At 42.2% G+C, this 12,721-nt stretch overlaps 1 protein-coding gene and 1 non-coding gene across 12 annotated transcripts in view; both read left to right on the top strand.

Annotated features, from left to right (window-relative positions):
• The window catches only part of UBAP2 (ubiquitin associated protein 2), a 95,530-nt gene that overhangs the window by 74,754 nt on the left and 8,055 nt on the right, over positions 1-12,721 (top strand). For all 11 annotated transcript variants that reach the window (XR_002777470.1, XR_002777469.1, XR_002777468.1 and 8 more), the window contains 6 exons: positions 492-661; positions 1,706-1,919; positions 4,812-4,851; positions 6,983-7,166; positions 8,067-8,136; positions 12,167-12,362. Coding sequence is in view for 7 of the 11 variants with exons in the window: in XM_023524046.1 (XP_023379814.1) it covers positions 492-661; positions 1,706-1,919; positions 4,812-4,851; positions 6,983-7,166; positions 8,067-8,136; positions 12,167-12,362 (874 nt within the window). In the remaining 4 variants the exon portion in view is untranslated. The remainder of the gene's footprint in view (positions 1-491; positions 662-1,705; positions 1,920-4,811; positions 4,852-6,982; positions 7,167-8,066; positions 8,137-12,166; positions 12,363-12,721) is intronic.
• LOC111732293 lies at positions 6,238-6,319 on the top strand. The gene has a single exon (XR_002777479.1). It is a non-coding gene; the product is annotated as a small nucleolar RNA SNORD121A (small nucleolar RNA).

Raw genomic sequence — 12,721 nt, 5'->3', positions numbered from 1 at the left:
TGCTTTATGAGGAATTGGACGTTTCTGGGTGTGACTGGGTTAATATTAGAGGGGATGGTTTTGTGCTGAGAGAGACTGTTAATTCAAATTATAGAATCTGGCTCGAAGAATCCTATGGTCTTTAGTGTTTAGCTGTGTCCCATAGATAGAGGATGAGTGGATCTTGGATCAGATAATGCTTTCATCAGAAGCCTACTCTCCTTCACTCAACCATGACCACAGCGCTCCCAACCCCTGCTTTATTACTCTAAGAAGCAGTTGATAGCATTGACCATTCTGTTAACTTTTAATTTTTCTTTGCTCTTTTCCCTTCTCTCTCTAAAAAAACTATCCTGTTCCTTTTTCCTTCCTTTTGGCCTCTTCTTGCTCCTTGTTCCTCAGGCCTGCCAGGAGTGCCCTGGGAACCCAGTGCCCCGTTTGGCTCTGGTATAGGCCTTTGGGACTTGGAATCCCTGACCTCTGTCCCTGACATGACGGCTTTGCTTTTTTAGATCCCAGCTTCTGCAGTGGAAATGCCTGGTTCAGCAGATGTCACAGGCTTAAATGTTCAGTTTGGCGCCTTGGAATTTGGATCAGAATCTTCTCTCTCTGAATTTGGATCAGCTGCAAGCAGTGAAAAGAGTAATCAGATTCCCATCAGCTTGTATTCGAAGTCTTTAAGGTACACAACCTCCCACTTCTCTGGTTTTGATTGAATTAAGTCTTGCTTGCAAGAAAATAGAGCCTAAGAAATTACCTGGTGAATATAATACATAAACCTGTGGTAATGGGCTTGTTTGTGCAGCCATCACCAGTATCTAATTCCAGAATTTTTCTTCCATCAACCTAAAAAGAAACCCTGTGCCTGTTAGCAGTCACTCCCAATTTCCCCCTCCCCTCATCCCCAGCAACCAGTAATCTGTCTTTGGATTTTCCTGTTCTGGACATTGCATAGACTCGTGCAATTTGTGGCCTTTTTTGGTCTGCCTTCTTCACTTGGCAATGTTTTCAAGGTTCATCTATGTCATAGCATGTATGCATTTTGTTTCTGAATATTGTGCAGACAAAACACCACATTTTGTTTATCCATTCATGAGTTGGTGGATGCTTGGGTTGTTCCCACTTTTGGGCTGTTATGAATCATGCTGCTGTGAACATTCAGTTACAGATTTTGTGTACTTTTGATTCTTTGGAAATATACCTAGGAACTGCTGGGTCATATGGTAACTCTTATATTTAAGGGAGCATCAAACTTATTCCATGGTGGGTGTGCAGCATTTTACATTCCTATAAATAATTTTCGAGGGATGCAATTTTTCACAGCTTGCCAACACTTACTTTCTTTCAATGGACTATTTATAAATAGAGAAGTCCAGATTTTAGATTTTATTCTATTAGTTAAAATTACCACTTTCCAGAGCCCTAATCCTGATATTTGCTTAAGTTCCCTTTTAAAGATGGTCTCAGACATCTGGATTCCTTAAAACTATTTCCCTGCTTGTCAATTAAATTAGGTGGGTCTGGCTTTGGTGAGGAAGGAGGTGGGGTGGGGTGTCGTTTTGCATCTGCATTACATTGTTAATACATTTAAAGAATGCAGTAGTATTCATTTGTAGTTATAGACATGTTTATTTAATTTAGAATATGACAAAATGATGAAATAGTTCTACTTCATGAAGCCATACAAAGTGACACATTTATGTCTAATACCTTTTATTCTTTGTAGTGATTCTTTGAATACCACTCTACCAATGACCAATGCAGTACAGAACTCCACCTATACAACTTCAGTCATTACCTCCTCCAGTCTGACCAGCTCATCCCTGAGCTCCACTAGTCCAGTAACAACGTCTTCCTCCTATGACCAGAGTTCTGTGCATAACAGGATTGCATACCAAAGCTCTGTGAGTCCATCGGAGTCAGCTCCAGGAACTGTCACGGTAAGTGGTCTTTCAGATTTTTTGTCTTATTTGGAGCTCAGTGTGTAGTGTGGGAAATTAAGATTTTTGGATGAAATTTTCTTTTAGAAATTAGCCAACCTTTTGAGTAGAATCTGTGTAGTTTGTTGAATTTGCTAATAGTGGGCATCTCATTTGAGACCAGCATTTTAAGTACCATCCACAGGGATGTGTGAATGAACCCAGAAGCTTAATATAAGGATAGTATAAGGAGACACCCCAGATTGTTCATAGTGGTTTGGGTGGGGTAGGAGGGGACTAGAATCTTATCTGTAATATTTTAGTTTCTTGTAAGGCAAAGATGTTCAAATGTTATTGGTTGGTGAGAACTACTTTAAAAAGTGAACAAGGTCATAAAAATATTAAAAACAGTTGAATTGGCCTAGCAGAAATTCGGGTACATTTTCTAAGTTTCCTTCTAAATGGATGATATTTACACATCTCTACTTCAGAGTTCTTTGTTATTGTTGTTGTTTTTAGCTCCCTTCTTTTTGTTTTTCACATTATATTTGATTTTTCTTCAAATATCCGGTGATTCCAGGCTGCCTATTTGACACTAAAAGGTTAACTAAAGGCTTTGGTTTGGGTTGTTGAATGTGTACTTTGATGTGGGACAGCATGGGTGGGCCATTTCTTTTGGGATAGGAAACTCTTTTGTTAGCCCCTTTGGGCCTTTTCTATTGAGCTTGTTTAGATTCTCCTGATACTGTTTCTGAGTCTCTTCTCTGTAGGACCTGTGCCTGTCTGTCAGTGTCATAAGAGCCTACCGGTAAAGGGAGGCTGCACTTGGATTGTTCATTTTGTCTACATTGATTTGATTCATCTTTTTTTTAATAGTGCCCTTGGCCATATGATTTCCTTTTGATAGAGTTTAGAGCCTATGAGAAAAGGTGGGAGGGGGCATTCACTCTGCTGTGCAGAGGGTGGAGAGTGAGAGGGAAGAAGGGCATCTGATTCTGTGCAGTCTTCAAACAAATCCTCCTACATTTAGCCCTCACTCTACTCCCACTTCCAAACTTATTTGTTATTGGGAAATACTGAATTGCTTGGTATGGGTCTTCGTTTTCTGGTTTTTCATACTACTGGCTTAGGATTTAGTTTTATGAGGTCAGCTGAATCAGTTACCATTTTTTCGCCTATATTTTTCTTTCTGGGTTTACATATTTAAAAAAAAAAACATATTCTTGATCTATCATTTTTAACAAGTTTATTCCTTTGCTTTCCAATATGGTAACCACTAGCCACATTTAGTATTTTATTTAAATTAAATAAACAATTATAAGTTCACTTCCTCAGACATACAAACCCTATTTTAATGCTCAATATCCAGATGTGGTTAGTGGCTACGATATAGAACCATGCGCACACAGAATATTTCCATTACTGCAGAACTTTTCTTTGGGCAGTGCTGGTCTGTACAGTTTCTAAAACGTCAATCAGAGTACATGCTATTTAAGATTAAATCTTGGTTATCTCTGTGACATTTCAATTCCAGCTCTAACTTTACCTCTTGTTTTGCTTACACACATCACTGTTCATCTCTTTCTTGGCTGGCTCAACTAAAACCCCTATAGATTTCTGATTTTTCCTGACTATTTGATAATTTCTTTACTTTTGTTACTACTATTCTTTTCCCTAGAATTTCCCCACCACGAATAATGTGGCTCTTGTGTTGTCACTTTGTCTAGCGTTTATGTTTTAAAAATGATTTTCAATGTGGAACGAATATTCCTTAGGTCTGATGGCTGTTGTTTCTTGTTCTCCTTCTCTGTTCTTTTTGTCTGGTGCAGTTTTGAGAAGCCTTTACATGTCAGGGTTTGTGCTGTTTAGGATGCATATGCTTGATACCTTCTGTGTATGTTTAGTGAGTAGCAACCCTAGTTCAGAGGGAGGCAAAGGCGTAGAACTTTGCCTGCTCTCTACCCAGCTTTATAAATTGGTGAGACGTGTTGATATCCTTTCCCTGACTTTAACCTTTTAACTTATATATATATATTTTTTCCTAGCAGTTCTATTTTATTATTTACATTTCTTGTAAATAATCTCAAATTGTTTTAAGACTAAAATGTGTTGTAAATAACTTCATGCAGAAATTGTACAGGATTTGGATTAAAGTAGAGATAATGGTTATAAGGTTTGCCTTTTTCTTTAGTAGTTTTGACATTTGTAAGAAGGAGATTTCTGTTAGCTTCTTTCTCTCATCTAGGGACAGTGTCTGAGCCTTGTAGATTCCATTATCAATCTATGCCATGTCTCTCCTGCCTCAGTTTATGGGAGCAGAAGTTGTCCTGTGAGTTGGTCCTAGTGAAATGCCTTATGGTTAACAGACCAGTTGTTTTCATGTTCTCCTCTTTTGGAGACTTCCACACTGTCCTAAACCACTCTTTCTCCACCCAGTTCAGAAAAACCATGTTTCAAAGTAACACTTCTTTTTCTCTGAGAAGCATTTTGCTGTTACTATAAAATTCATCCCTCGTATGACAGTTCTCTTTATTATAATTTGAAACTTTTTCTTTCCTGCATGAGGGGTACTCAGGAGACAGAACATACAGGAGACAGAACGGCTTCCGATGATCTCGATGTAATGAGAGTTCATAAGTTCTTTATACTGCTTAAGTTTTAGGACTATTTCATTGCTCCCTGTGATTTGGGTCTTATGTTGTATCTTTATTACTTCCCTAAATACCCAATCTGATTTTCAGAAATGTCAGCTCCTTGGATTTATTAAGAATTTGTCGTATTGCCTCTTCTTTTATGAAAAGACAGAACAGGCCACCGTTCCTTGATTAGTTTGTATTTCATATGTTTGTGGATAAATCTCAAGTTATCATTCAATTTTGTGAGTTTAATTACTTTTTCTTCTCTTTCTTACAGAATGGACATGGTGGTGGTCGAAGTCAGCAGACAATAGACAGTAAGTGTATAAGTTAACCTTGTCATGGCTGGTGGAAACAGGCAACAACAAAAAAATGCGGTGGTGAAAACAATAAGTTAATGGCTAAATGTGCAAAAATAGTCATTTAAAATTTTTTCTGATAGCTACTTCTGATTTATTGTTGGTACCCTTTCTTTGGCAGAGTTTAGAAGTTCAGCTGGAGATTCTTGAGTGACCAGGTTGTAGCTGGTGGTATTAGAAATGCCATAGCCACAGGAAGAAGGAGGGGATAGTCTCACATTCTGCCGTAGTCAGACTGCACCCAGAGTATGGTATTGATTTAAAAGATACTTTGCTCAGAGATACAGGTTCAAAGATGGTCAGAGGGCTCTCACTACAGTAATATGAAGGATTTTTAAAACAAGAATTGGTGTGCTAGTTCAAGAAAGAAAGACATGCTAATTGCCTACAGGTTCTGACACTATTGTTAGGAAGAGACGTAAAATGATGCTTACTGTAAACACTTGGGAGAAAATGATGGGACCCCCGCTCCCGCAATTCTAGTACAGCTCATTGGTCACCGGAGATGGTGCAGGTGAATCCCTTGTTAATTATTTCTTTCTTTTGTTCTTGGCTACCTTGTCTGTGATTATATATGATTGTTGTTAATCATTTAGTGAGGCCAATGGGTATTGGGTATGGAAACCAGAAAGACTCGTTTTATTTACAATTTTTTGGAGTGCGGACGTGGAATTTTACCAGACCAGGACTGGGCCTCAGTCAGAATTGAAATGACACATGTGATTTACTCAGTGTTAGTTTTGGTAATGCTGGGCTGCCAGAACTGTTTGGAGATACATTGGTATCCCTGAGAATATTGAGTATCAGAAGAAGCGCTCATTCTACAGGCCATGGTGGCAAGTTTCTTTTGTCTGGATATGGGGTTGAGAACACATAGAGGTGTTCTAGATTACTTGGAGATTTTAAATGAAATAATGAGATATGAAATATCTGGAAAATTGTGATTTTTAGTTAGGTTTTTATCCTCCCATATTCTCTTCTCCACCCATTCTCTCTCTCTTCACATACATACACTTGTTCTTTTGAGAAGCTTTTGATGGACCTGTTATTAATGTGTTCTAAGACCCAGGGAGGTAACTTTTGGGGTCTGAATTTTGAGTCAGGGACATCTGTATTGTCGTCATCTGATTTCTATAAGAACAGGTGTCATATTTGGAATAGATTGTCGGTAAAAAGCAAGCCTCAGGAGTGTGAAGACTACTGTAAGAATTGACCGAGTTGTATGTTAACCCCATTGCTGCTTGTGCTTGTTTTCGAGTCATCCTTCCTTTTAGAAACTAATGTGTTTTCCACGGGGCTTCCAGGGAGTGCTGCAAGAGGTTAAAGGTTGCTTCTCCTTCCTAACTGGAAAAGACAATGATGCTTTATTTCCAAGCACATATCTGATTTGTATGTGTGGATGGCACTAAAACTGAGTCTTTTCTGCAGTTAGGATTGATCATACTCATGGACTTCTAGAAGCCTCACGTTCTCTGAGGTTATTTTGCTCAAGGACATGTGAAGGAAATGCTCACTGTGCCTTTGATAGTAGGTGTTGGACAGCAGGTGTATGTTTTTTCTGTAGGTTTTAGGCATATATAGCTTCACAGTGTATGTACCCTGGGCCATGACAAAATGCCCTAAATTGGCTGTGAGCTTTCACAAGATCATTCCAATGTGATAGAAGCAAAGACCTAACTCTTGGGTGGTGTCACCCACCAGATTCTCACTGCCCTTTGTGCCTTTCGAGGAAATTTTGCCTCACGTTATAATTATGTATGTAAATTTCAGAGCCTCTTGCACTTTTTGATGCACCTTAGGGTCAGGTTCCTTTAGTTGAGAGAAGTATCCCTACATCAAAGGACAGTTTATAATTATAAAGATGTCATTTCCTACTCTTTGCCTGAGTCCTGTGCATCTTACCATCACGTGTCCTTTTGATAAATCATTTCTGACAGAGAAAAAAACTGTCTGGGGACATGCTTGGGCATTTTCCATGGCGAATGTAACTTTACATATGTCTCAACTGAGCCTGACATGTCACAAGACATTGAGCATATTTCAGATATTCACGATTGGTTCTGGAGCTAAACCGATCTGTTTCTTACAGCTACTTCATCCGTTCCAGCTCCAAAGACAACAGACCCTCCCTCCGCCCTCCCATCTGTGGGCTCCCTACCCAGTACCACCTCCTGTACTACGCTTCTACCTTCCGCATCCCAGCACACTGCCACTTTGCCCTCCTTGTCCCAGCCTGGTGACCTGTCCAGCAGTCCCCTTTCTCAGCTTAGCAGGTATGGGGAAAATGTGGGGCCCAGAATGAGAAGTCCATTGGTACAAAGTCCTAGAGTTCTTATAGAAGACTCTTCCCATGAGCAAAACCCACAACCCGTTTATTTCCTCTAGCATGGTGTTCTGGCCTTCTGCAATAATGCTCTAGGGTAGGTTTTGGCTGGGTGGGGTCATAGAGGCACCAGAGATGAAAACTTTGCATACTCGTAATGCCTCTGTTGTCACAGAGCACTGGGCCTCCTGGGAATGGGGTGGATGGAGTCAAGGGGTTGCTGCTACTCTTCTTTGACCCTCAGGAGGGTACCCCTAGCTGAGCCTCTCCTCCAGGCCTTGTCACTTTGATACAGGGTGAGAATGATGTTGGATTTCTCAGCACATCTGACTTGTATTTGTCATGGCTTCAAAGATCAAATTATTAAAACAGGGTGTAGAAGAATGGGTTTGTTTGGTCCTCACCCTGTGTCTTTCATGTAGAGTTCACCTCTTTCCCCCTTCTGGATTTGATGAGAATTCAGGCTCTGACTCTGGCATGTGGGGTTGAACATAGGAACTTTTCTTCCCTCACACACAGATTTAGTGGGGTCTCCAAGGCTGACAGTGTTCTTAGTGCAATCCTATTCTTACTTTTTCCAGTCTAAAGAGCAAATGATTATAGCTGACCAAAGGTGGCCCTGGAGGTTTTCCAGGCCAGGATATTCCAGATCTTCATGGCTAGTACCCTTTAGATCCTTCTAACCACCAGAACTCCTGGACTGGGTTGGGTTCCAAGGTGATGGGTGTGAGGCCGGGGCTTCCCCTGAAGGGGTGGGGCAAGCTTATACCTAGCCCATCTAGATGCGTGGGCCCCACTTCTGCGGAATGATTTCGTGGGGTAGACGTGGTGCTCTTGTTTTGTCTTCTAGTTCACTCTCCAGCCATCAGAGCAGCCTCTCCTCTGCGCATGCTGCACTCTCCTCCAGCACATCACACACAGTAAGTGTCCTCTGGGCTCCCTCATCCACCACCCTGCTCAGTGAGCTTGGAGCTTAGTCACCTGTGATGGGCCTATAGTTTGTGGATTTTAAATATCTGAGATAATCTCAAATTGCTTGACAATAATGTCTCCATCTAAGTGCATGGTCTGAGCTGTTGATTTCTTAGGCACCATGGAAGATATCTTGCTTCCTTAAAAGTTCATGCCTCTGTGGAGGAATTGCTTCTCCAGACCTGATATGTGATGGGCAGGGCTGTCAGGTGGTGAGTTTGCTCCCCAAAACTTGCTAAGCTCCCTGTTCATTATAGGAGACCTTTCTGCCCAGCAGGGGTGATTTATTTTTGGGGATATGTTATTTGCACGTTCTTTCGAGCAAAGTGACATGGCTAACTTCAGCTTGGCCTCCACTAAAAGTCATCTTTAATCAAGAGCGTTTTTCCTGGATAACCCTCTCTTACTTTGTAAGGCCTTTGTAGAGAGAACGCTTGATGGGAAAAGGGAGAGCTTATGTGAGAGAATATTCTTCCTTTGCCATGTACACATGCATATATCTCTCTCTCAGACTGTCAGCCCTGGCTCTTACCCCGGTCACTTTAACTGCATTCTAATTAACTGGTGGTCATGAGGACTTTCCTAGTTGTGACACTAGGTATTCTGTTCACTCTTACCTTGAGACATCTCAGGCCGTTTTCTCCATCTCAGAGTCAGAGGCTTTGGGTAGGTTGATATTGAAGAAGGAAGATGAGTCTGGAAAGGCAAGAATGGAAGCACAGGTGAGCGCCAGCTGGAAGTCTGAATGTGCCAAAGAGTAAGCCTAGATGATGTTTATTGGAGTGTGGCTTCTTGAGGTGTGAAACTGGTTTCAGTGGTAGGGCTCATTCTAGACTGTGATGTGTTGAGGAAAGAATGGTTGTGAAATGGCAAGGAGGCAGGGTAGTGGGAGGATAGTTAACTAAATGCTAGGAGAGACTTGAGCATAAGGATCAGTGGAAAGAAAGGTGCCTGAAAAGAACAAAATCTCTCGCTCCTGGAGACTGGAGGCTACCGGCAAGGCTGGAGTGGGTGGGTCCCCAAGCAGAGAGGGAGGTTTTGGGTACAGGTGAATGGGGAAGTCAGGAAGTTGGGGAAATTTGTTTCTTCTGAAGAAGAGATCAAGTTATTTGGTGCAGAATGAGGTGATGGAAAAGGGTCAGTTCTATCCTTCCATCACAATCTAGCTACCACTGTGGCTTTCAAGCTCTACTTTTCCAAGTGAAGTGTTATGTATAGTTCTTTGTCATAAAACACACAGAGCACCATCTTCATAGTAGAGTACGTGTAGATACCTCTGCTCACCTGCCTGTGCCCCCTGTTTAGCCAGCTGGAGTTGTGAGCTGCCTCCGTTGTGAGCACTAGATAGCTGGCTTCCTATTCTCTGGGCACTGGTGTGTTGGAGCCCGATGCTCTTGTTTTCATGGGTTAGCTGCACTCTGTGTTTTAGTAAGAAAACCCAAAGCATACAATCCAAACAGTCTTAGCCAGAATTGCCTTGTCCAGGGAGTCCTACACTTTGTCAGTGTGACAGAATTGCCACATTGCTAACATAGTTAAAAGATTCATTAATGAAAGGTGTAAAAATGTAAAACGATATATATTGAAAAGTTTTTCTGTCATCTGTGTGGTTCTTCCTATTTCCTTGATTGTGAGGTTTTTTTTAACCTATAAAATAGAAAACGCATACACGTAGTCATTTTCCTTTTGCCCTTTTTTTTTCTATAATATAAGTGGGAGTATTCCATAGTGTCCTTCAACATCCCTCCACCCAATATATCTTTGAGATATTTCTATGTTGAAACACAGAGCACTTTTTTCCAGAGCTCTCCTGCATTACATTATTTAATCAGTCCTCCGCTGGTAGAACTTTAGGGCCATTTTTAGTCTTGATACTACAGTGTTCATTTGATAGCCTTCTAAATATGTCATTTCATTATGCAGCAATATCTAGAGAGTAAATTCTAGATGTGTAACTCCTAGGCATTTGTCATTTTATATAAATTGCCAAATTGCTTTGCACAGTGGTTTTAACCTTTTACTCTCACTGCCAATGAATGAAATGTCCTATTTCCCTACTGCCTCCTGAAATGGTGTTATCGAATATTTGTATTTTTCCAGTGTGTTAATAGAAAAATGATCTGTCAGTGTAATTTTTAATTGAACAAGTTTGGCCATGTTTTTATATATTGGAAGCCATTATATTTCCTTTTTGGTGAGCTATTTATTTTATTTATTTTTAATTTAATTTTATTATTAGTTTCAAGTATACAGTACATTGGTTAGACATTTATAGTTACAAAATGATCCCCCTAATGGCTCTTTCTCTCCTCTTACTCCACCTAGCCATTACATTAAAAGCTATTTATTTTGTTTGTTCATTTTTCTGTCAGGTTCTTGGTGTCTGTTTCTAGGAACTCTGTGTTCAGGAGACTAATAAGTAGCCCTTTATGATGGGAGGTGCAGATATTTTCTATAGGTTTGTCACTTAATAAATATACATATTTTTTATTTTTATATAATTAGATGTATCAGTCCCACTTTCATCGTCTATCATATTTAGGTTTTTCCCACTTTAAAGTTATGAAGGAAATCTCAGTGTTGTCCCCTCCCTTCATGTCCTCGTGGAAGGTTTGGTGCCGCTGTGATTTTCTGGGTCCATACTGAGTTGCTGGTTGCACAGTGCAATTGGATGGTCTGAGAAGCCATTTAAATGTTGGAGGCCTGTTACGCCAGCAGCTTCTTGCCCTAACAAATTTGGGAGATGAGGTGTAGCTGGAGGTAGGAGAGGCTTGCTGGAGGACTCTTGAGTTCCTTTTAGCAAACCAGGAATGAGTTCTCTAGCAAGTGGCTCTTGATGGTCAACCTGGACCTGTGCAGAGTACGGAGTGATCTAGGCAGGGCAGGCCAGTACAGCCTTCGCCCTGCTCCTGGAGCTTTTTTCACCCTCGTTCTGTCCATCCAGGCTGAAGGAACAGGAGTCCTGGGGAGCCCCAAGAGACCATGATTTTAGCTGTCTTTACTTTGCTGCACTATTTCTGGATGGTAGGACCCTAAGGCTAGTGCTCAGGTGGGTAGGGCAGCCTGTGGGGCAGGGACCTTGCACAGAGCTATTAGTGAGATGGGAGGCAGAGCATGTGCTGGTCCCCTTTCTCCTGGGCTTTTCCTATTCTTTGGCTTCTCCTCTAGGAGTTTCCAGGCTTCTTTATTCTGCACACATTTTGGTTTAGAGGCGGGTCTCAGTCTTATAGAGCCTCTCTCTCCCTCTTTGGGCCCTCCTTTGCCCAGCCAGGTACATCTCTTTCACCTACCCCTCAGCTCTTGGAGCCCTTCCTGGCACCTTATTACTAACTAGAGTTGAGTAGCGAGGCAGGATTCCTGAAACTTCGGCTCTTCAGAGCTTCCTGCTGTGTTCTGCCCTTCCTTCGTAGGTGGATTTTGTCAAGTAGGCATAGGGGCAGGCCATACCCTTCTAGGTAAGCCCTGGTGGCCTGCAAAGTGTCACCTGGTTCTTGAGCAAAGGCCTCTCTTGGCCACCTGTGACTTCCAGATCAGAGTGGTTAAGAAGCCTAATAGAAGGACATCTCCAGAAGGCTATGACCTGGGCTGGGCTCTTCTTCTGAGACTATTGTTAATTTTCCCGAGACTACTTGCTTTTCTGTGACGTGGATTCCCACCTCATATTCAGATGGTCTGTGTTCTTCGAAGGTTTACTTGAGATTTTTGTGCCTTGTTTTAGATACCAGAGCATGAGCAACTGTAAGAATTTTTAGGATGGTTTTGGTAATAAAGTTCAATTTAAATAGTTTTGATACTTAGCTTATGAATTGTGTCCCGATGGCCTAACCTACCTGCAGTGTGAGCGGCCACAGTGAGCACTAAGCACAGAGCCCCTCACGCCAGTCTTTAAGACCGCAGGCCCAGATGCCTGGCCAGGTTCTCTTGCACTCTCATGCTTTGCCTCCAGATCCATGTGTCTTGGCTTTTTTATTTTGCCAGCATGCCAGTGTAGAGAGCACCCCTTCCCTCCAGTCTTCGGCCACCTTCTCAACGGCAGCAACCTCCGCCTCGAGCGCCACGTCCTCAGGGCTCAGCTTGCCGAGCAGCATGAACACAGGGAGCAGCCTCTGCTTGGGTGGGACCACCGTGAGTGCCCCCAGCAGCAGTACCAGGACCACGCCCTTGGTTACCTCAGGTGGGTATCCAGAGGCATTTCCCACCTAGCCCCAGCCTCTTGAAGGTACACACTTGGCTTCCTAGGAGGATGCCCAGAGGTGGGCAGGGCACAGTGGGCAGCCACGCACATACAGTCTCTCTCCAGCCCTGCCATTGCTTGTTTGTCCTGTTTGTTCCACTGCCCTCTTGGGCCTGGCCCTTCCAGTGCTGATGTGGGGTGGGTGAAATTGGTCATCTGGGTGGACTCCCCTGGGTAGAATTCCTGGCAGCCTTTGTGCTTATAGCTCCCCAGTCTTTTCTGTCCTCGCTTATTTCCAGAGATGCAATGAATGACATGGTGACATGAAGGAGCAGCTATCATTGGCTCCTTCTGGTCAT

Source organism: Pteropus vampyrus, unplaced genomic scaffold, assembly GCF_000151845.1.
Source record: "Pteropus vampyrus isolate Shadow unplaced genomic scaffold, Pvam_2.0 Scaffold436, whole genome shotgun sequence".
NCBI classification, from domain to species: Eukaryota; Metazoa; Chordata; class Mammalia; order Chiroptera; family Pteropodidae; genus Pteropus; species Pteropus vampyrus.
The sequence above is the reverse complement of the archived record's forward strand: the minus strand, read 5'-3'. Positions and strand labels throughout refer to the sequence as shown.